Below are 22,490 nucleotides of genomic sequence, written 5' to 3' on the forward strand. Positions count from 1 at the left end.
GTGATGTAATCCCAAAGGCGTCGGGTGGTGGATTCACGGAAACAGAAAGATAACCTTTTTTCGTCAATGACACAAAAAATCAGACTTTTTCTTTGATGCCCAAAATTGCTAATTTCCGTTTTCCTTGGAAAACCCCATACCTCTTCTTACTGCCGCCGGACAAAGGGACATTGAATGTGCTAAAAGCCGGCTCGACGGATCAACCTCAAACCCCGGATTTTTTTTCAAATGCGTCAAAGGGGATTGGTCTGGAGACTCCCATTGTGTTCCAAAGGCATTTTGTGTAAACTTCACCCGTACAGACCCAACGGTATTCGGACTTCGACCGCTTTTTGCCTAATTTGTGCGAAGCCTGATGCGCCACCTTATGTCTGTCAAATCTTCCCTCTGATTTGGTCCAAGCATGCCTTCTAAGCGTATCATAACCAAGGCGGCCGATCAGGTCGTGAAAAGACGTAAGTCTCCTCGTTTGGAGTCCAGATTCCAGCTTCAGTCTGTGGAAGTCAAGATCGAAGAGGAGGTGCCAGTCAAAGAGGAAGAAGTCATCAAGACGGAAACACGCGTGAAAACGGAGGCGATAAAGAGAGAGGACACCAAAGAGGTTGACGTGAAAGAAGAGGAGACGTGTTCCACTGAGGTATCTCCTATCAACGGGACGTGCTTCTCTACAGTCAAGGACTCTGATCTTGCTGAAGGTCAACCCAAGAACTGGCAACACATCTACAATGAGATTATTGCCATGAGGGCCAAGATCGTCACGCCTGTGGACTCTATGGGTTGTGAGAAAATGCCCGATACTCTTTCGCCAGCCTTGCTGCAAAATCAGCCTCAGCTCTACCGGTTCCAGCTCCTCATTCTGCTTATGCTCTCTTCCCAGACAAAGGACGAAATCAACTACGAAGCACTGCAGAACATGAAAGCCTATTTCATTTCCAAAGGTTTTGAAAATGGCGTTTGCATTGAGGCTGTTCGCTCATCCACTGAATCTGAGCTCGATGAGCTTATCAAGCGTGTGGGCTTCCACCGCAGGAAGGCCATGTACATAAAGAAAGCCTGTGATCTACTTCACGAGAAGCATAATGGCGATATACCTAAAACCATCGAGGAAGTGGTTGAGCTTCCTGGAGTGGGTCCTAAAATGGGGCATTTGCTTCTTCAATTTGGCTGGGGCATCAACAGTGGTATTGGCGTGGATGTGCATATCCACCGCTTAGCGCAGAAATGGGGTTGGGTGCGAAAAACCGATAAGCCTGAGGCCACTCGGTTGGAGCTCGAACTGTGGCTTCCACGCAGGCTTTGGGCACAGGTCAATCCGTTATTAGTGGGATTCGGTCAAACCGTTTGCAACTCTCAGATTTCAAATTGCGATGTTTGTACGTTGTCCAAGGGCTTATGTAAGGGTGTGAACAGGAAGCTCCTTAAGGGTCCAATTAGCGAAGAGAGACTAGCAAAACTCCGTCGCCAACGGGCGGATTTGCTGCCGCTTGTGGAGATTTAGAGACCTGTGATACCATCTCGGCTACAATTGTCATGCGTTTGTTTGTGGCTTGATACCTTTCGTATCGGCCTTTGCTACCTCGGTGTTACTGCGCATCAGGGTGCACAACGCATCTACTTGCCATCTCCGATCTTATAAGTACACAGATTGTCACACGCCTAGCAGCGGCATGTTAAAAATACTGTCGAGGCTTTCTCCACAGGCATGTCGATCACTCCATTGCTCATCAAGACTCCGCCTCGAATCAACTCCACCGATTTATCCACATACCCAGATCCAGCCACCTGCGGACTACGATGCGTTAGCCTATCGGAATTGGATACAACTTCGTGAGCTGACACCTCAATCCTTCTCAGTTATGTCTTTCAATCTTCTATCGCAGCATTACGTTTGGAAACAGGTTTTCGAATACCTTGATCCTCAGTATCTTGACTGGCCTCATTACAGATTCCCGCTCATAAACAGCACGATAAAGCAACTACGGTGTGATATAATGTGCTTTCAAGAGCTTGAATGTCTGGTATATCAAAACTTTTGGCGAAATCTGTTTCCGCTAGATAATTACGAGCTGATCTATTTGAGAAAGCCACAGCCAGCATATTGGGGAACAAGGCCACCAGAGTTCATGGACGGCGTTGGTATCTTCTTCAACAAATCCAGGTTTGATCTCATTGAGTCGAGGAATTTCCACTTTGGCGGCTATGTCGCTGATCATGGCGACAGGTTCGACCTCACCGAGGACGTCAATTCGAGACTTATACCTCGGAACACCGTGGCTATATTAGCCCATCTCTACGACAAGATCAAGAAGACGCATTTGTTCGTCACAAACACGCATTTGTATTGGCTGCCGGCATTCAATGATGTCAAGTTATTGCAAACCAAGCTCCTTCTCAATGCGCTCGCCAGGTTTGTTGCAGACTCGGAACTAGATAACCCTCCAGTTTTGATGTGCGGTGACTTCAATTCCACGCCAACGTCGTCAGTCTACCGTCTTCTTTCAAGAGGAGGAGTTAACATAGATACTGCTCAGGAGTTCAAGTCCCGTAAGTATGGGTCTTTGCTTGATGGGGAAGAGGTAGACTCTTACATCAAGAATCCATTCGCTCTTTCCCCCGCCTATGGACCCCTTCTTGATAATTCACTCTCGGAAACTCTTGATTTCACGAGTTATACTAGAAGTCTCACTGCTGTTTTGGATCACATCTGGTTCTCCAAGGATCAGTTGGTCTCGACAAAGGTACTCGGCAAAGTCGAGCAAAACTACAGTCTGAATGCCCCCGGCTTCCCTGATAGACAATTCCCATCAGACCATATCGCCTTGGTATCTGAAATTGACTATGCATAAAGTCGAGCCTATTTTCGCAGCCAGTAGGATTCTCATCGCAATGTCCCGCTCCATCACTCCAGACAATAGATAGATAATTTTTACTAATACACCCAATTTTTCTTGCTTAATTTTTGCCAATCAATCCAAATCCCTTAAATTTAATGTCAAAAGTTCGATTGAAGGATGTGGTGATAGTCGTGCAAGACACATCAAGTAACGTGACCTGCAACGAAAACTGCCCTGTCTAGATGTTCAACCCGAGTAACAATCAATCTTCGCCAACTTGAGTCGATCAAAGAATTTGTCAGTGATTTTATCCAATCAAGGAAATTCCTCACCCAATAAAGCCTTATAGCGAAATAGAGCTTGTTTTGTGGTGCCACACTTCCCCGAATTCGCTGCCCAACGTTTTTTCTTGTTCAACGAAGAGTCGACGCCGTTTCACAAACACAGCTGTATCTGGAAACATTAGACAATCCGGTAAACTTCGGCAAAGAAGGATTAGCTTGACCACTGGTTGCACCGAAAATCCGAAAGATTTTAAGCGTGTTCTGAAATCCCGGTGGAAAGCTCAAGCGAATAGGCGATGAACATAAATCAAAAGTTCCAGCTGAATCTGCAACCAGGCATACCATCACAGCAGATCTTGCTCCAGCAATTGCAACAGGGTCAACCTCAGAACCAGCAGCAAAGCGCCGCTTCTGGTCCTCAATACCCTGGCACGCAAGATGGTATGTATGCGGACTCTCAATATTACCAACGGAATGGTAACTCATTCAACCTGGCACCTGGCCCTGGCTTTTTTCCCCCGCTGCAATTCCAATCTCAGCAGGGACAGGCTCAAGGTGATCAGGTATTGAATCAGTACCAGCAGACGCTTCAACAACCACCCAATTTGAACCCACAGAAGTTTATGAACCAGCAAGCCAGCATGTTGCAACAACCGCTTCAGCTGCAGCTGCAGCAGCCCCTGCAAGGCCAACAGCCACAGTCCTCTCAGCCTCTGAATGTTCAGTTGGCTGCTGGAGGCTTCCAGCCTGCTGCGGCGAAGGTGAGCGCTATTAATGTTGATGATCCCAACACATTGTATTGGCAGCATCAAACACTGTTGTGCCTGTTGTCTCGCAGTGAAGATATTCCACATTTCTACGCTAAGCAGTACGCTCAGAATCTGAGAAAGAACAAGAACCCATATAACGATGTGAAGACAGTCTCGTTGATCGAGGCCACCAAGACCATTGTCAATGCATTGAAAGAACAGGAGAAACAGCAGTTGGCTGCCCAAACTCCTAATACTCCAGCTGCATTGATGAGAAATAAGAAGATGGATTTGGAGGAAGATGAAGAACAAAGATTGATGGCTAGATCTCACGGTAAGCAATTGTGGTGTCATTTGGATTTATCTGGTCAAGGCTTGTTGAACCTCTCTCCGAAATTGTTCAGGTACGATTTTTTGGAGAGCCTCTACTTGAATTACAACAAGCTCACTTCGATTCCCAAACAAATCAAAGAATTACGTGGTTTGAGAGTTTTGGACTTGTCGCATAACAGAATCACTGAGGTGCCTCCTGAGTTGGGTCTTTGTTACAACTTACGTTACCTTTACCTTTTTGACAACAACATTAAGACATTTCCAATTGAGTTCAGGAATTTGATAGAGTTGTTGTTTTTAGGTATCGAGGGAAATCCAATCGACTTGAAAATTGCAAACTTGGTGGCTGAGAGTGGACCTAAAGCCTTGATTAATTATTATAGGGACATGGAACCTACTTATGCGGAGCCAAAACCAAGATCATGGCTTTTGTTGAAGGAAGATGGTGAAATCATTGATCCTGTGACCAATCCAAATGCATACTCCGACGATCATGCTAATGCTGATGCATCAAGTACTTTCACTTTGATGTCGTACAACACCTTGTGTCAGCACTACGCTACCACGAAGTTGTACCAATACACTCCATCTTGGGCTTTGGATTGGGAGCACAGGAAGAACGCATTGAAAGAAGAAATTCTTGCACTTGCAACTGATGTTATTTGCTTGCAAGAAGTCGAGACTCGTACTTTCCATGAATTTTGGGTGCCTCTCATGCAGAATGTTGGGTACAAGGGCTTCTTCTTCAGTAAGACAAGATCCAAAACCATGGGTGAACTTGAATCCAAGAAGGTTGATGGTTGTGCCACATTCTACCGTGCTTCCAAGTTCCAATTTGTTCAGAAGCAGAACTTTGAGTACAACACTGTGTGCATGGGCTCAGACAAGTACAAGAAGACTAAGGACTTGTTCAACAGATTCATGAATAAGGATCATATTGCTTTAATTGTTCAACTACAGCACATTGAGACAGGCGAGAAGATTATCTTTGTGAATACTCACTTACATTGGGACCCTGCGTTTAACGATGTGAAGGCATTGCAAGTTGGTATTTTGTTGGAGGAGTTGCTGGGAGTCATCAAGAAATTCAACCACACCTCCAATCAGGAAGAGATCAAAAACTCGTCGGTTATCATCTGCGGTGATTTCAACTCTACGAAGAACAGTGCGGTGTATCAATTGTTCTCCACTGGCTCAGTGTCTAAGCACGAGGACTTGGAGGGCAAGGACTACGGAAGATTCACAGACGAGGGTTTCCATCACTCGTTCAAGTTGAAGTCGGCTTACGACCACATTGCATCGGACTTCCCGTTCACTAATTACACGCCAACTTTCACCGATGTGATCGACTATGTTTGGTACACCACGCCTACTTTGCAGGTGCAAGGTTTGCTCAGCAAGGCTGACGAAGAGTATATGAGTCACCATATTGGTATTCCCAACGCGCATTTTGCCTCGGATCATATACCTCTCGTGACGAAGTTCAAGGTGCGGAAGAAGGGTGCATCATCTGGAGTGAAGAAGCCAGACTTCAAGCCAGATTTCAAAGGCGGCTCCTCCAGAAAGACGTGATGACAAGAATGATGTTAGATGAAGATGCAGGGTTTCCACACCCTGAGTGTATTTTAGTATAAACTGATAAAAGTGAGATGTAGAGACTGCGTAGGTGGGGTATGTGGGGGACCTCGTAACGGATTTTTAGGGTTTGCGAAACGCTACTCCGAAAATCTACCCATTGAACTACTCGCGTGTTTATAGAGCATCGCTGGGTCACCATTTTTTACAGCATGTCCCTTTTAATTCCGTCATTCCAAGATCGTCACGATGCTCTTGGCCATCTAGATGTCAGAGAGTGGTTCGCAGAAACGGTTGCAAAAGCACTTCAAGATGAGAAGACGAGGGACAATTTCAAATGGTCTTTTGAAGTGGTACCGGGCTTCTTTGCACAGTCGGATGAGAAGACCGATGATTTGAAGTTCAACTATGCCTTCAACAACATTGGACGACTCAAATCTTGGGGTGACCTCATTGAGGAATTGAAAGAATTGAATAGACATGCTAAGCCTAATGAGGTGTTCAAGCTCGTTACATGTGCTAGACATGGTGAAGGATTCCATAACATGGTTGTCGACAAGTACGGAATCCAAGCCTGGTCTGAAAAATGGTCTCATCTCAATACCGATGGTGAGTTGGAGTATGGCCCGGATGCCATGCTTTCAGCAAAGGGCATTGAGCAGGCTAGACAGAATCATGAAGTGTGGGAGAAGGAGATCAAGGAGCATGGTGCTCCATTGCCTGACAAATTCTATGTCTCTCCGTTACAAAGATCAATGTGGACTCTACAGTACACGTGGGAGAACCTCAGATCGGCGGATCAGAAGGCCTTAATTGTGGAGAAGCTTAGAGAGCGGTATGGCTCCCATACATGCAATAAAAGAAACACAAAAAGCATTATAGAAAAGAGGTTCCTGGGATACGGTTATGAATTTGAGGATGGTTTCCTGGAAGAGGATGTTCTTCATACTGACGAGCAAGAAAGCCACCATCATCATTGTGTGAGGACGAACGATTTCTGCCAGGAATTGTTCGAGAAGGACTGGGACAGTCAGGCAAATGCTGTCGATCGTGAAAAAGCATTGGCTAACGCTTTCATTTCTACTACGTCTCATGCGGGTACCATCAGTGAACTCTTGACTGTCTTCAACCATAGACCCTTCGCCATTTCCACAGGTGGTATGATCCCCGTGGTAGTCAAGGCAACCAGAAGAATAGATTAAAACTACAAGTCTCATTATTCAATAAAAAATTTTTATAATGATCCTAAATAAATTACCTTTTCCAAACGTGATCAAAGTGATCTGACGAACTAAAGTAAATTTAAAGTCGCTCGGACAATGGTTTATATCTTCTTCTCTTCAGTGGAGGAAGTCTCAGAGGCTGAGCCCTGGCGCACACGAGGCTCCATCTTGTCCTTAGGATCATTGAAGCTCTCTCCAGACTCCTCGTACTCTTGAACGATGGTACCGTCACCCAAGTTGGAAAGGTCATAGCCGTTGACCTTCAAGTACTGGATGAAGTTCTTGTCCTCGTCATTGATGGCTTCCTGGCCGACAGATGGGCAAAAGAACAAGGTCAAGACAGCGGAGAAAAGACACAAACCAGAAGAGATGTAAAAGGCGGTTCTGACACCCTCGTCAGAGTCGGCACCACCATTGTTCTTCAAAATGATGGGGAAAATGTAAGTACCGACGAAAGCACCCACCTTACCAATGGCAGCAGCAATACCGTAGTACTGACCTCTGACAGCTGTAGCTGAAGTCTTGGAAGCCAAACAGCCAACGTTATTACCTGGACCAAACTCACCCAAGGCAGAGAAGACACCATAGACGACAACAAAGCCACCAATCTTGTGCTTCAAAGAGTGGAAACCGGCTGTCATACCAAAACCAACAATTGCCTGTGCGGTAAGACCACCAGCCATAGTAAGACGAGGGCCGAAGTAATCGGTAGAAAAACCACCAAGGAAAGTACCTGGAAGATAGAAGAGGTTGAAAACAACATTCCATCCAAATGACTTGTACATGTCATTGCCAGGAAGAATCATTTTCAAAATGTAGTTCGAGTAAAGACCGAAGGAGTAAGCGGAAAAATCGTAAATGAACCATACGATGGAGACAACTGACAACCTGAACCAGTAGAATTTAATAACGAGCCACCATGGGAACTTCTTCACAGATTTCATGTTTGTCCTTTCGTATGATTCAGAGTTCTCCATCTTTCTTCTCATGAAGAAGAGGACGAATGGAGGGAAAACACCGAGGCCAAGGGTCAATCTCCAGACAGGCTCCAAATGTCTGTCGGAGAAAATCCACAACAAGACCATAGGCACGAAAGCGGCCACCACGTAACCGAAGTCAATGCAAGAGTTGGTGAACCAGACAAAGTATCTGTTTCTGTGACCAGGAGGCAACTGGTTGGCGAATTCAGATGCAATGACGGAAGAGGTAGGATATTCAGCACCGATACCCACACCCAAGAAGAAACGGAAAGTGGTCAAGGCGGCGAACATGCCCTCTGGAGTGACACCCCATGTGGCAACAGCACAGAGAAGGGTGAAGACGATAAGGATTATGTTTGCAGCCAACATACCACCCTTTCTGGCGAAATGGTCGGAGATGTAACCGAAAGATAACTGACCCAAGACAGTACCGGCGAAAGCGATAGCTGCAACATTGGAGATAGCGTTCGACTCTGCGTACTGGTGGGGGTAAAGGGTAGACAAACAGGTGGTAACAGCAGAGATGGAGTTATTGACGTAACCATCAGAGAAGAGACCAGCACCGGAGATGAAGGCAGGCCACAAGTTCTTGAACTGGACTTTTCTGACCGCCTTCTCGTTTTCGGCGTCAGCCTCTTCCACCAAAGCCGAATTTCTATCACGCTGAGCCTTGGTCAAGGCTAATTCGCCAGGAATTCTTTCATACCATCCGCAGACGGCTTCTTTGACAGAATGCGGTAAGTCTCTGGTAGACATTGTTGAATGTGTGCCAAGTAAAAAAGTAGCCCGTTGCCAAGGTGAATTTGACAGGAAGATCAGTGAGAACTAAAGTAAGGGTCTGCTTGGCAATTGAAAGCCTTGTTTTATGGAAGTGATGTAGAAGTGAAAAATAAACGATTGGAGGGAATGGCGGATCAGCGTGGTTTTATATGCGTGGGATTGGCCCGGCAAATGCACTATATGAGCCCGAGCTAGCAGCACTCACTGCGACCAAAAGCGCCGTATGAGAAGCAAAAAAAAAAAAAAGGACAAAGCCTATCTGTGCTGCACGGTTGCCGCACCCGCAGATGGACGAACGTGACAAAAATTAGCTAATAGACCCGGTTCGCGATAGGATCATTTTTCCCTTTCAATCGGGCTCTTATCTTGGAATGTAGCGGCACTAAAACGTGGAGGCTTTTAGATAAAGTCTTCTTTGACCTAGCCTTAACATTTCACTTTTCAACACCCTCCTAGTGATTATCCCCGATTCCTGGACCCTGTCACCTAGGAGCCGCAAAGTGGCCCACGAGGGCACTTTAAGGTCTCATGAGTATTGGCCGAGTCGCACAGCGCCTTTTGGCACCACATGGCTAATGCTGAAACGTGGGGTCTTTGGTCGTACAAAGGGGACGATTGACTTTGGCTAGCAACTACGGGTGATAAAACAGCAGATTCTCAATTCTTGAAGATTTCTGAGGTTCGGGTTCCTCGGGTTGTGTTTCGGTGCTACCGCGCTGATCCAAATCTCTCACAAGACACTTAGCCAGCGCAATCTGCGTAGTTGCTTCCGTGCGTTGCTTGGAACGCTTTTAACGCAGTACTGTGCCTAACCGAAGGAATTGTTCCTTTTGATGCCGTTTCATCCGGATCAATTATTGTCGTAATTAATGAAAAGTGAATTTCCGAATGGGCCATGCGGCAATAGCAAGATCGGTGCTCAACTCGCGACCGAGGAAACTTCTTACGTTTTCGGTTGCATCCGAGCTCTGTCGCTTTTGCCCGAGTTGTGCATCCATTGCAAAATACACACAAAACTTCATACTTGAACCGTTATCAAAGGATTTCTGGTAATCACGCCGGGCGGCTCGTGGCAGTGACGCTATGCATTTGGCAGATATCACGAATTTATGCCAGGTCTCCAATTGTCATCTCGCCTCTGGTTTGGCAGCTGTGCAGCCCCTGGTCCATGCAGTCCTGTCAGTCTTCGGTTCCAAGCACCGTTCGGGCCAAAATTTCCCGATTCGCTAGTGGCTTCTTTAAAGCTTAATTCTAAATTTCTATGACTCGATTTTACTATTGTAAATTTTCATTGGTGCGTAATAACAGCAACTCACCTCTTTCAATTATGTACTGAGTTAGTTGTCTAGGTATATTTATTTTTTTTCGAAAAAGAAGGAATCGGCTCCCTCAATTTCTTACCCCACTCCCAAATAAGTTATCTATTTCCACTCAACAGCGTACTTCAAAGTCTCTCCCGCCTTGAAGGGCACAACTTCTAATTTGTCGTTGCCAATTACCTGTGGTACAGCGTTATCGCGACGAACAAGCACCGCCTTATCTTGGCTCACCAAGTCTTCGTCCTCGATCTGATAGAACTCCCGTCCGTTTTCAGAAACAAATTTACGTAAATTCTTGAGCTTTCCAGCCGCCTCGAAAACTTCAGCAACATAGGCAATGGCGTTGCTTTGCGTGTAAACACCTGCGCAGACGCCAGTGTGCTTAGCCTTGTTCTCGATAGGGTGAGGAGCCGAATCCGAACCAAAGAAAAAGTATTTCTCACCAGAGGTGGCGGCTTCAACCAAGGCTCTCATATCAGCAGGCAACTTGGCAACAGGTTTGCAGAAATTAATTGGGTTTCCTGCCCATGAGTCGATAGTTAAGGAAAGATGGTGGGCGGTGATGGTAGCTGCGACCTTTGACTCAGGGTTCTCCTTGTGAATTTGACGGATTGTGTTGATGGCGCTCTCTGTTGTACAGTGCTCCAAAATGATCTTCAAGTTGGGGAAATCACGGTGCAACTTGAGAAGGGCAGGCATGAACTGAGGCTCTGCGTTCAAGACATGGATGTCTTCGTCCTTTGAAGGTGGCTTCTCGCCATGCAAGTTAAGAACAAGGTTGTTCTCTTCAAGAGCCTTAAAGATTGGGTAAAAACTTGAAAAGTCATTAGGGTCAACGCCAGCAGAGGAGTTGGTGGTGACTCCAGCTGGGTAGCATTTGACACCATGGATTGCACCAATCTTAGCCGCCTCATTGATAAGCTCAGGCGTCAAGTCTTTGCACAAGTAAAAACTCATCAAGAAAGTCGTTTTTGGTGAAAGTCTCTGGAGATCATTCTTGTACTGGACCACACGATCAATGGTGGTGATGGGAGGAACCAAGTTGGGCATCACATATGCGATGGACACACCACCTTCCCTGACAGTGGGAGTGATAAGATCCATCATTTTACCATCACGAAGATGGACATGCATGTCAGCGGTGATACCAAGTTCGATTTCGGACATCTTAATTATATACTGGTGCTTTTCTTGGTTACTACCGTAAAAAAAAAAATGCTGAAAAAATCTATTGTAGATCTCGATAAGCCACACGTGATGCACCCCAGATTTTAGACACTTTTCGAAGTTTAAGATTCATGGGGAAACATTTCGATGGTTTCCTTTGTGTCATGGTTCACTAGAATCGATGTTTGGATTACATCAATGTATGGTGCTTCAACTTGATGAGTGAAAGCCTCAAGCATCTCGTAAACGGCCTTCTCATCGGGAGTTCCCGCGGGTTCACCTATCCATAAAACGATAAGGGAGTACTCTTCTGTTGCTTTCAGTAAAGAAATGCCTATAGTTGGAACTGCTTTGTTAGTTGTGATGGTTCTTTTGCTTAGCGATACACATACCCTTTATACTCATTGGCTGCGAAATCTTGTCTAATAAGATTACTCTCGCAAACTCCTGGAAGCAATGGAGTTCGTCAGATGGCAGGACTTTCATAAAGATCGACAGCTTCGAGTAGGCATTCTTTGTTGTTGGCGTGACCTCTGCTCTAAGCAAATGCAACTTTCTTCTCATTGTGTATTCTGCGTTAATCGTTCCAATCATGAGTCCTAGTGCCTTCGTATTGTTAATTTTCATCTTCGACTCAACCTTCTCGTCGTTTTCTTCTGTTTGAACCCATAAACACCACTGGCTAGGAAAGACTTCGAAGTTTGCCCTCCGCTTAAGTTGCCTCTCGGTCTTGAGATGATGATATATGAGACAATCATGCTCATTCGATAGAATCATTTTGGTAGCCAGGCAGCTGATCAAATGGCGTGAGGGCCTGTCTTCGGAAGATCTGCATTCTTCCCTCCCATCAATCGTTCTGCCATCGTTAGCCTTGAATAGCGCTTTAACATGATCACGAATCTTGAATCGGGTGTAGTAATGTGGCTTTTCTTCTAGGAAACTCTCGTCCGAACTAGTCACCTCCTTGTCGGTTTCACAGTTGATGATTTCAGTTTCGAAGTCTTCATTACCTGACATTTTTGTGGAACACAACTGGTACAAAGTGGTTGCAAAAAAGCCAGTGCGGCTCTGCTTCGCACATAGGAACCTCATCTTCAAAGCTTCTTTACACCCCCATGAGCTCCATCTTTCTTCCCCATCTACGAACTGGTTGGCATGTCGATCAGGCCATCTTATCTGAAGACGAAAGACTTGTCATCATCCGATTCGGCAAGGACTATGATCGCCTGTGTATGATAATGGATGAAGTACTCTACGGTATCGCCGAGAAGGTCAAGAACTTTGCCGCTATTTATGTCTGTGACATAGAACAGGTTCCTGATTTCAATGAGATGTATGAGCTTTACGATCCTTGCACAGTGATGTTCTTTTACCGCAACAAACACATGATGTGTGACTTCGGTACTGGCAACAACAACAAGCTCAATTTCCTAATAGACAACAAGCAAGAGATGATTGATATCATCGAGACGATATATAGAGGCGCCATTAAGGGCAAAGGTTTGGTAGTGAGCCCGAAAGACTACAGCTCTGCGAGGATGAGGTAACTACAACGAAACGTGGGAAGGCCTTTGTAGGGATTCAGACATTCTATCTACTCCTGGACTTCGTTTTGAGCAAAGAAGAAGTTCACAGCCAACAATTGAGAGCTGCCACCGTGCTTCTTGAAATAGTCTCTGACTCCCGAGCCAGGCTGTTCAGTACCCCAAGTGGATCTGTCTGGTGGGGTAACCAAGTTGGCCTTGGGGTCCTGCTTGTATAACAAGAAAACATACCTGTGCTTTCCGGTCTTCTCTGGAGGACCAGGGCCGACGTAGCTCAAAAGCTCATTACCCTTGCTGATGTCCAAGATTGTCGACAAAGATTCCTCCGAGTCGGCATTGTTGGTGTTCAATGGCAAGTCCGTGACGAGCCAGTGGGCGTATTCGGACCACTTCTTGTCACCTCTGGTTGGTGCGTCTGGATCAGTCAACACCAAGGTGAACTTGTCGTCACTGTTCACTTGCAATTCCTTCTCCTGGTTAGGGGAGTTCAAGGTGAACTGTATGGTGGGGATGTGCTGGGTGTCAGCTACTTTCAAAGTGTTGCCCAAGGTGACATGGTGGTCTTTAGAGTACTCAATGGTGAGCAAACCCTGAGTATCAAACTTGTCGACAACATCGGGAATAATGGAATGCTTGTTGTAAGCTTCATCCAATGATTGGGAAATAGTCATTAAATTCATTTTGGGTAGCCGGAATTTAGGTGTAAAGAAGGAGGGCCTTGCTTGTCTGGCTAGAGCACCCCTATATATAGAGAACATCACTCAATTGCTAAAAAGAGGAGGTTACCATATACCACATGACGTACAAGGGAGCGTGAGCAGCCTATATAGACCGTAGTGCACTTAACCCCAGTGAGCGGCTCAGTGTTCGCCTCCCGCTCCATTGAGCGCCTCCCGACAAGATCCGAGCTCCTTGCATACAATAACCTAAAGGGGTATCTCTGTAGTTGTCTTGATCTGACAATTTCTTTTTTTATTCTTAATAAGGTATGGAATTGAAGGCTTTAAAAAGTATGGGAGTCTAGGTCATTATTGTTCTGCAAAAAGCAGGGTTCAAAATTGCTCAAGCGACTAGAAGTTTCCATTTTTTTGTGTGGCATGAAGAAAGTTGCGAAATAGCAATATTGAACAGGAAGTATGAAAAATCGACCTCTGATCAAAACAACTTTCTATTTTGTCCAACGGTCGATTTGAGTGCTTGCCATTGCTATACGGGCTAATTGCATACTAATGTTTGCCCTGTTTGACACAATTCTACATTTTGCGCTCAGCAATTGATTAAAGTACATTAGGCTACTCATACAGGGTCTGCTTATACAGCCATTTTCAAATCCGGGCCACTGGGGCGTGTTCGTTTATCATCAACAAGACGTCTGCCACCTCTAGTAATTGTTTTCATAAGGCTGGTAGTTGTCGAAATTGTAACTCGAGCTCTCCTCGTTCTCTTCTTGTTTAACTCCATCATCTCTGGGCGCACCCATGTCGTCTAAGGGTGGAACTTGTTGTGGAAGTTCCTTATTGTCCGTTGAGCGGTTCGGAAGCTGAGGCAGTCTAGTTTGAGGGAGATGTGGAACGTTTTGTAGAGGCAGTCCTTGACTGCCGGGCAGGTGAGTATTCTGTCCCATAGGAACCGCGTTCTGAGGTGGCCCCTGAGGGTTTGCAGTGCCACGAATCAGGTTCACACCCATTGGTGGCTGCGGGAGGTGGTGCATCGGTGGCTGCGAAGAAGTAGTGACATAGCTTCCAGTTCGGGACTGACCGGGGAATGACTTCTTCGGCTTCTCTTCTTCGCGAGGAACAACATCAATAAGGAAATCAAACATATCACTTTTAGTCAATGCAGCTGCAATATCAGACTTTTGGAGCGTTCTCCGCTTATTCTCCTCGGCGTGGATCCACGCACGCATGGTCAACTCAGTGATGAAGACGTCACAACCCTTGGCGAACAAAATTGGCGCCTCGGCACTGATCATTCTCACCTCTTCATCTGTTTTCATCACCTTCTTGATTCTTGCCAAAGGTAACTGGTGATTTTTGAAATCATGGTCGTCATTTTCGATGGAGTCAATCGTTTCTTGCCAGTATTGCATCAACAAATCTCTATTTTTACCCGTCAAACCTTGGCCCACATTACCGAAAACTCCACCGGGCTGGGGCTGTGCTTGTTGCTGGGCCACAGCAGCATCAGCAGCCGCCTGGGCTGCTAAGAGCTCCTCCTCGTCCACTATGGGATGCAGCGTAGTCAGTGGTGGTGCTCTTTCCTGAACCGCCAGCATAGGCTGCTCATCAAATTGCTGGTTGTCGACTCCATTGTGACCCTGCTCCTGGTTGATATGAGGGAGCTCTTGGTCGTCCAAGTAGGCGTTGTTATACTCCATTCTTGGGAGCTATAGGCTGGTAGTGAGAATCTTGTGAGTCTCACGCAATGTGGTATACTTGGCACTCTTGGCTTCCACGTAGGGTTAGCAGAGCTCAGAACAAAAACTGGATGTCAAGCTCGACGATAATTTGAGACAAGTTAGGGTCTATCGTCTATACTTTTCAATTATGAACTGCATTTGGATGGTGATTTTTTCCTTCAGTGCGAGCGACCGGACAAGTCCACCTGCAGGAGATTATCGGCTTTTGGTCGCCGAAGTGGAAACACTACCTTACAAGATAATATTGAAGAGCTACACAAGACTCTGTTCGCTTCACAATGGGCGTCATACGTAGACAGCCAACTATCAAGAAAAAAAAAAAAGAACTGCGCAAGCCCGGAATCGAACCGGGGGCCCAACGATGGCAACGTTGGATTTTACCACTAAACCACTTGCGCGCTTCTTACTCTGTCTGGAAAACGACAAATATTGAAGCGTCAGACAAATTGGGTCACGAGACACAAAACACGTGATCTAGGTGCAGGAAAGGCATCAAGGTTGAGGGCAGACATAACACACTTCGATGGACAGTAGTAGTTTTTAGTGTGTTGATAGTTAGATAGAAATGAGAGAGAAGGCAGCCAACAAAGCAGCCTTGTATAGTTGTCATAAAGTAGGGGTTTCAGATTCTGAAACACGAGTGGGGGCTCTGGTAGTGCCTCGGAGTGTCACCCGACCGCGAAACTTTGCATCAGGATGCTTTTGACTATTGTTCGACTTGGCCGAGGATTTGACGAGGTATTTTGTTTTTTCTCGGCTCTTTACTATAGGAGCAAAATATTGTTTTGACAAGGACATAAACCACAAAGTCCTAGCCTACGTTAAACTCCAAGCACCGAAAGGGATTCCTCAGACGAGCCGTAACACTTATCAGCGCAGCCCAACGCAATGAAGTCTGAAACCATTTACAAAATTAGCCAAATCGCCAGCGTTATAACTCCCTACAGAGGCGAACGCGATCCAAAAGTCATCAATGATTATATGCTAAGCTGCCGGGACCTTTTCAATGGAAATCCTGAATACGACAAACTCCTTATTCGGATGCTGGTTAAGGATGAAGCCAGAACTTGGCTTAGGGTATGCCAGGAGAAGTCGGAGTGGCTGCAGTTAACCGGCCCAGATGTACTCGACCAACTCAAGGCAATTTTCTTCCCTGCAAATTACGAGGATGCTGCAATTCACACCATCTGGAAGTTAAATCGTGGATCCAACTCCCTCTCATCCTACCTAGAGCAGTTCACCGAGTTACAGCAAATCATTCCCGCAGAGCACCTTACTGACGCGGAACTTTACGTCTTTATCACTGAAGGCTGCGGTGAACCTTTCGCTACAGACCTTAGACGTTATGGGATTACAAACTTCCCCGACCTGCTTGAATACCTCCAGCGCCAAGCAGACATGTCTGCAGCTGATTTTTATATAAAATCTCTTCATCCAACGAATGGACGAACTATTACCCAAGGAGAACTGATTACGTCGAAGTGAGCTAGAAGGGCCCACCGCCATGGAGGACAATATCAACGAAGTGCTGCTCGTGGTCTTCGCTGTGGTGCTAGGAAGATTATTGCATGATATAGTGAAAATATCCAGATGAGAATTTATATGACAAAACTTCGAAACTCTTGTTCATTTTATTGTATATTTGGTATATGCTGAGGGGATTGCCAAAAATCAACACTCTCACACCCGCCAGGAGTTGAGAAGCTTGAGATGGAGATATAGAGCGCTGGCGCCTTTCATTCCTAACGAAAAGAAGCGAAATCTCCAAAAGGTACCAACAACGCCAAAGTAGAAGAGTGCGTAAATAATGAGCTTCACAATCTTTGGTGCCTTCCGGGCAACAGCGGTCTCAAGGACGTAACCAGATACAAAAATTGCAAAGTACAATGCTGGCACGTAATGATGCAAATAAGTCACTCTTCCCATAAGGATGAACGGTAGGTAGTGTAACACATACCCAGCTATTGGGAAGACAAACTGAGCGATAAATCTGTTCCATTCAGTGCTTCTAACATTCAATTCAACAGATTGTCTTTGCCACATGTATAGCGTTCCTGTCGCAAAGATGATGCTCACCACAATCGAGAGCGTACTGAACCAGGTAACGAATGGGTTGCCCATGAGGAAATACTTGGAACTGTCTGACCACCAGCCGCTCATTCTCAAGCCAGTTCGCAAGATCGGCCATTCCCACCATCTTGACGCCAAGTGGTCGTAATGGTCTGGATCAGGAATCAAGGCGTTATTCGAGGCCATCATTCCATAATTCAACAAGATGAATTCCTTCCAGAATTTTGGCTTTGGAGCAACATATTTGGTTTTGGGCGATTCGAAATCATTATTGACATGGTCTTCGATGTTCCACCATGCACTTTTATCATTCTTTAACAACACATTCTTACAGGTGACCTCGCCTTGTTGGAAGCCCCAAGATGGATAGGAATAGCCTGTTGTAGCCAAGTAACAACCAAGTACCTTGTGACGCAACCGGAAACTAGTCGAGATAGGGTGAATCTCAGAAACACTTTCATTTTGAAACTCGGGGGATGGAGATTCTTCCTGAGATTGAACTTCGATCACCCAATCATCTTTTGAGTCATTCACATCGATGTTGCCGTAGCAAGAAGTCTCATAATGGCCCTTCAGCACTGGTGCTGCGATGGAGTGAGAATGCAAAAAGCAGCCACGATCCTTATGCATCAACCTGATAGTGTCACCATCCTTGACTAATGTCTTGTAGTCGAGAATAACATTTGGATTATCTTCATCGAAATCAATCGTTGCGAATCGTCCCTTCATAGCGTTCTCCAAATCAAACTCGATGAGAAACTCATTATTGTTGTCTTTGTAGCCATACGTCGTTATTTGCTGTTGACGAGACCCCTCTGGATATAAGTGAGGGTGAGAATGCAAAAGGTTGGGCAGAAGGCCTTGTGAACGAAGGGTAACCAAGGAGCCATATGCCACTGAACGAGGTCCGTTTTTCAAGGTGTTGCCCTCCAATTGGGCCTGTAGCAATGTCGAGATAGAGCCATCACCTGGTCCAGACCGGTTTAAGACTTGGAAATGAACCTTGAAAGCCATGACGTATATGACAAATGGAATCGCAATCAATGTCACGATCCTGACGAACCAATGTCTGAGGTAAATTGTCCAGGAAGTGACTTTTTGCGCTCTGAATTGCCGCTCCAAAACTTCGTAGAACCGAATGAGCAAGTCATATATCGTGTAAAGGCCCACTAGAGCAGTGACGAAGAGACCCACCCATTTCACAGAGCAAACACAGCCAATCGACACACCTGTGAAGGCCAACCAGAGACCACCGGGGAGGCTAAGAAGCTTGTTTCTTTGATTGAGCTCATGGATTTTACTAAGGCCGAAAAATGTGGTCACCGTGAAAAAGAGAAGCATGGAGTCCAAGAGGATGAACTTGGACAACGTGAGGGACAACATCTCGAACACAACCAGCAATGAAATATACCACACGGTATATAAGGAAAAGCCCAAACTCAATGCCGTGAAGTAAGCAAAAGGGGTGCAAAGAATTCCAAACACGCAGTTGAAGTATCTCATGGCGATAATATTGAACTCGCTAGGGAACTCTTTACCACTCTTGAACTCGAACGATCCATCGTAGCCCGCTAGCCAGCCAGAGAGACCAACGAGTAACTTCCCAAGAGGTGGATGGACATCGAAGTAGAACTCGTGTTTCAAGTAGTGGGATCCGAATTTTCCAAAATGAGCTTCATCCCAAATAACCTTGGGCACGTCACCAATTCCATAGAGCCTCACGTAAGCCGACAAAGCAGTGAGTAGCAATGGATTAAGAACGTAGACGAAAATGTTCAGCACGGTCCACCAGTTTTTGCCTCGGGATTCATCGATGGAGAGCGACGAGGTCTGTTTGATAATACTATCGAGATCCTCACTACTCGCTATAGTGCTAGAATTGGCGACTTGGTTCCGGTGCCTTAGCGTGCCTAAATCATGGTAGTCTGTGCCCGAGGTAAACGATTCCTTGGGGCTTGAAGACATTGTACAATCTAAAGCAAAGTTGGAGTTGAATGTGAAGGTGTAAGTGGAGATTTCTATATAGGTCGCGCAAGCGGACACACGGTGGTGAGAAGCCACGACGTGGGCGTTGGGCCAAACAAAAATAAGAAAATAATAAACAACGAGGGTTGACACGGGCGACCCAATTTTTTTTATTGCATTTCTGAAGAGTGAAGGTATAACTGCCCCGGGTATTCCCCACTGACCGTAGTGGTTTCACTCAACTCTGCATCGAAGACACTATTTCCATGTGTTCGGAGAGATTAACGAGACCGCCGAAACATCAAGATTGCCACTTACCCTCAATAGTGGTAATTGAAGGACCGCCAACGATAATTCTATCCTCATTGTGAACGGTAACTTTACCCTGGCGACCCACCACAGTGCCTTGAGAAATGCTAACCTTGCCCTTCAACTCTCCAGTAGCAGCTAAGAAAGCCCCGGCAGCTCCCAGTCCAGATCCGCAAACTGGGTCTTCATTCACCTCCACAGCAGGGGCGAAGGTTCTCAATTCATACGCATCCTTTTCCTTTTGAGGCCCCAAAACTTGAATTCCGGTGATGCCCCAGGCTTCAGAAACTTGTCTTATTCCGCCATGATTGGGTCTGAGCGAAAGCACGGTCTCAGCGCTGTCGAGCCGGAGTGTGAGCCATTTGGGACCCACGTCGAAAAGAATCGCTTCGGGTGAGGTGTTCTTGATCTCCCCCTGGAAGAGATGCTTGGTAACGGCGGTTATATCACCAGGCGTACGCAATTGCTTAGCGTAGGGAAGCTGGAAGGAGATGAGGCCATCAGCCACTGTGAGCTCGACCAAACCAGCACCGCATTCCTGGTAGATTTTCCCGTCCCGAGGCTCGATAAGGCCTGCTTCAAGTAAGGCGTGGCAAGTACCTATAGTTGGATGGCCTGCAAAGGGCAATTCGTGCTCGTGGGCGAAAATACGGACTTTGTAACTGGCATCCTTGGTGGTGGGTTTCACAATGAATGTAGCCTCAGATAGGTTTGTCCAGCGGGACATTTGGGCCATCTGCTCAGTGGATAAGTCGTCGGCATCGAAGAAAACCGCCACGGGGTTGCCCTTGTATCTTGAATTGGCAAACACGTCAACCTGTTTGAATAGAGACATGGATAAGAAATATGCTATTGCAGCGGTTAAGTAATCATGAGGGTGAGTCAGTCGCACTGGGGTAATGACACATTGACCGGTGCTCACGGCGCAACCACGTTTACAATTAGAAAAAGAGGTTGGAGCGACGGAGTTAAAAAAATCATTATTTGGTAGCCGACTTTTCCGAAATTCCAGCGAATTTCGTCGGTATTTATCATCTCGATGGAACCGGCCTGCCGGGTTGATTGTGCGTCAAACGTACGGCATCGGATCTCGTAGTTTCCGATGTCGCTTGTGCAGCTCCGCAGCTCTCTATCTCGGACGGCGCAAGATTTTTTTTGAATTTAAACGGTAATAACTCCGCGAGGTTATTTATCTTATTCAGCTCCAGCTCGTTTTTTTATAAATACACGGCATCACGCAAAACAGCTTTTTTTTTTACTTATTGCGAATTGCTTAAACGCCTTGCATTTTTAAACATTGCCAGCCGTTCGATAACCTTCTGTTGTGTATAAGCTTATCGAGGCGCTTGCAAGTCATTCCCTGCTCACTCATCCTCACCACATGTCCCAACCGGAACACAAAACAGAGCCAAAGGAGGCAGACTCCCTGCTGATGGCCTCTGGCCAAAACTCCAATGAACTAGATGTCAACGAATTTCGTGGCGATGCTGATGAAACGAATCATTTGGAGAGGTCACCCAGCATGCTACAAAGAATGCAAACTCGGTTGTCTTTCTTCAATGACAAGCTCAAGGATGCCCGAAAGAAGATTTTGATCAAATACCTCCTCATCTATGCGCTCATGGCATTCCTCATGCTCGGCATTTTCTCCATCTATTGGGGAACCGGTTTCGAAAGAGAGCAGCGATACCATCGTCTTAGGATGTTGGTGGTCATTGAAGACGTCAACGTTGTCAATGATACACAGCCAGTCATCGGAAACTCATTGAGAGAGCTTCTAGAGCTGCCCGAGGCCCGAAACTATGGTGGCTGGTTGATTCAGAACAACACGGAATTCAACGAATCCGCCGATAGACACGGAATCTCAGCCTGGGAGGAGGTAGTACGCCAGGTTCATCATCAAAACTACTGGGCCGGTATCTATGTTCGTGCTAGTGCTTCCAACGATCTCAAAAATGCCATTTTATCCGGAGATACGTCCTACAACGTCTCGAGCGAGACAGTAAGAGTGTACTACGAGACAGGCCGTGACATGATGTCGATGAACTCTTACGTCACACCAAACGTTGAAAAGATGTCATCAATATTTGCTGCTAACACCAGTTATGTCACCAATTCTTTGATGTCAAGCGAAGATCTCTCGAATGTCTTCGCCAGCCCAAACTCACTCGCGGTAGCCAGCACACCTCTCCAGTTCCTGATGGAAGATGGCAGACCATGGAACGATCCGGTACTTTTTGCTCCATCACAGGTGGGATTGATTTACTTGATCATTCTTACCTTCTTTGCATTTAACTTTTTCAACGACGTTCACCTGACTGTGGCTCGTCTCGGCATCAAGACCCCTCACCTCGTTCTTTATAGAGCCTTGTCGTCCATTATCAGTTTCTTCGTCCTCAGTTTGATCTATTCCCTTGTGACATTGGCTTTCCAAGTCGACTTTGGAAAGGCTTTTGGCCGTTCAGGCTTCCTTGTGTATTGGATGACCAACTTTTTGACGATGTGGGCTGTCGGTGCCATGAACGAGGTTATGGCCATGTGGTGTATCATGATCTACCCTCCAGTTCTCGGCTTCTGGATGTTGTTCTGGGTCATCATTAACATTTCTCCCACATTTACTCCAATGGCGATTTTGCCCAAGTTTTACAGATACGGTTATGGTTTGCCAGTGCATGCCTCGTACGAGATCACCAAGGTTATCTTTTTTGACACTTACAAGGGTGCCATGGGCAGAAACTATGGTGTTTTAGTTGCTTGGGATGCCCTTGCTACCGTTTTGTTGATTGTCACCTTCAAGATTTTCGGCCAGAAAATGGGTGGCAAGGCGAGAGCTGATAGAGAGAGGTTGAAGGAGGAATTGAGAGAAGAAATCCAAAACGAGGAGTCCGTCGAAGACATTCCCAGAGAAAGAAATTAGACTATATTAATTATTCAGGACA

General features: G+C 46.1%; 13 protein-coding genes and 1 non-coding gene across 14 annotated transcripts; 6 read left to right on the forward strand and 8 right to left on the reverse strand.

Annotated features, from left to right (window-relative positions):
* Positions 1–403: 403 nt before the first annotated feature.
* NTG1 (bifunctional N-glycosylase/AP lyase) lies at positions 404–1,498 on the forward strand (the record flags this gene model as incomplete). The annotated part of the gene is made up of 1 exon (XM_024856091.1): positions 404–1,498. The coding sequence occupies one exon, from the start codon at positions 404–406 to the stop codon at positions 1,496–1,498; it is 1,095 nt and encodes a 364-aa protein (XP_024715690.1).
* Positions 1,499–1,856: 358 nt separating this feature from the next.
* Positions 1,857–2,846, forward strand: C7M61_000659 (uncharacterized protein; the record flags this gene model as incomplete). Its single annotated transcript, XM_024856092.1, has 1 exon — positions 1,857–2,846. The coding sequence occupies one exon, from the start codon at positions 1,857–1,859 to the stop codon at positions 2,844–2,846; it is 990 nt and encodes a 329-aa protein (XP_024715691.1).
* A 568-nt stretch (positions 2,847–3,414) lies between these two features.
* Positions 3,415–5,772, forward strand: CCR4 (CCR4-NOT core exoribonuclease subunit; the record flags this gene model as incomplete). The annotated part of the gene is made up of 1 exon (XM_024856093.1): positions 3,415–5,772. One exon carries the CDS (start codon positions 3,415–3,417, stop codon positions 5,770–5,772), a length of 2,358 nt encoding a protein of 785 aa, XP_024715692.1.
* Positions 5,773–5,987: 215 nt separating this feature from the next.
* On the forward strand, positions 5,988–6,977 carry C7M61_000661 (phosphoglycerate mutase family protein; the record flags this gene model as incomplete). Its single annotated transcript, XM_024856094.1, has 1 exon — positions 5,988–6,977. The coding sequence occupies one exon, from the start codon at positions 5,988–5,990 to the stop codon at positions 6,975–6,977; it is 990 nt and encodes a 329-aa protein (XP_024715693.1).
* Positions 6,978–7,099: 122 nt separating this feature from the next.
* On the reverse strand, positions 7,100–8,734 carry C7M61_000662 (uncharacterized protein; the record flags this gene model as incomplete). The annotated part of the gene is made up of 1 exon (XM_024856095.1): positions 7,100–8,734. One exon carries the CDS (start codon positions 8,732–8,734, stop codon positions 7,100–7,102), a length of 1,635 nt encoding a protein of 544 aa, XP_024715694.1.
* Positions 8,735–10,179: 1,445 nt separating this feature from the next.
* Positions 10,180–11,244, reverse strand: URA4 (dihydroorotase; the record flags this gene model as incomplete). The annotated part of the gene is made up of 1 exon (XM_024856096.1): positions 10,180–11,244. The coding sequence occupies one exon, from the start codon at positions 11,242–11,244 to the stop codon at positions 10,180–10,182; it is 1,065 nt and encodes a 354-aa protein (XP_024715695.1).
* A 354-nt stretch (positions 11,245–11,598) lies between these two features.
* C7M61_000664 (uncharacterized protein) lies at positions 11,599–12,261 on the reverse strand (the record flags this gene model as incomplete). Its single annotated transcript, XM_024856097.1, has 1 exon — positions 11,599–12,261. One exon carries the CDS (start codon positions 12,259–12,261, stop codon positions 11,599–11,601), a length of 663 nt encoding a protein of 220 aa, XP_024715696.1.
* Positions 12,262–12,359: 98 nt separating this feature from the next.
* C7M61_000665 (U4/U6-U5 snRNP complex subunit) lies at positions 12,360–12,791 on the forward strand (the record flags this gene model as incomplete). Its single annotated transcript, XM_024856098.1, has 1 exon — positions 12,360–12,791. The coding sequence occupies one exon, from the start codon at positions 12,360–12,362 to the stop codon at positions 12,789–12,791; it is 432 nt and encodes a 143-aa protein (XP_024715697.1).
* A 47-nt stretch (positions 12,792–12,838) lies between these two features.
* Positions 12,839–13,468, reverse strand: TFS1 (Tfs1p; the record flags this gene model as incomplete). Its single annotated transcript, XM_024856099.1, has 1 exon — positions 12,839–13,468. The coding sequence occupies one exon, from the start codon at positions 13,466–13,468 to the stop codon at positions 12,839–12,841; it is 630 nt and encodes a 209-aa protein (XP_024715698.1).
* Positions 13,469–14,169: 701 nt separating this feature from the next.
* HAP5 (Hap5p) lies at positions 14,170–15,165 on the reverse strand (the record flags this gene model as incomplete). Its single annotated transcript, XM_024856100.1, has 1 exon — positions 14,170–15,165. The coding sequence occupies one exon, from the start codon at positions 15,163–15,165 to the stop codon at positions 14,170–14,172; it is 996 nt and encodes a 331-aa protein (XP_024715699.1).
* Positions 15,166–15,534: 369 nt separating this feature from the next.
* On the reverse strand, positions 15,535–15,605 carry C7M61_000668. Its single transcript has one exon. It is a non-coding gene; the product is annotated as a tRNA-Gly (tRNA).
* A 1,282-nt stretch (positions 15,606–16,887) lies between these two features.
* PMT6 (dolichyl-phosphate-mannose-protein mannosyltransferase) lies at positions 16,888–19,242 on the reverse strand (the record flags this gene model as incomplete). The annotated part of the gene is made up of 1 exon (XM_024856101.1): positions 16,888–19,242. The coding sequence occupies one exon, from the start codon at positions 19,240–19,242 to the stop codon at positions 16,888–16,890; it is 2,355 nt and encodes a 784-aa protein (XP_024715700.1).
* Positions 19,243–19,543: 301 nt separating this feature from the next.
* On the reverse strand, positions 19,544–20,386 carry C7M61_000671 (uncharacterized protein; the record flags this gene model as incomplete). The annotated part of the gene is made up of 1 exon (XM_024856102.1): positions 19,544–20,386. One exon carries the CDS (start codon positions 20,384–20,386, stop codon positions 19,544–19,546), a length of 843 nt encoding a protein of 280 aa, XP_024715701.1.
* Positions 20,387–20,932: 546 nt separating this feature from the next.
* Positions 20,933–22,468, forward strand: C7M61_000672 (SNG1 family protein; the record flags this gene model as incomplete). Its single annotated transcript, XM_024856103.1, has 1 exon — positions 20,933–22,468. One exon carries the CDS (start codon positions 20,933–20,935, stop codon positions 22,466–22,468), a length of 1,536 nt encoding a protein of 511 aa, XP_024715702.1.
* Between the last annotated feature and the right edge of the window lie 22 nt (positions 22,469–22,490).

This window comes from Candidozyma pseudohaemuli, assembly GCF_003013735.1.
Source record: "Candidozyma pseudohaemuli strain B12108 chromosome Unknown scaffold00001, whole genome shotgun sequence".
NCBI classification, from domain to species: domain Eukaryota; kingdom Fungi; phylum Ascomycota; class Pichiomycetes; order Serinales; family Metschnikowiaceae; genus Candidozyma; species Candidozyma pseudohaemuli.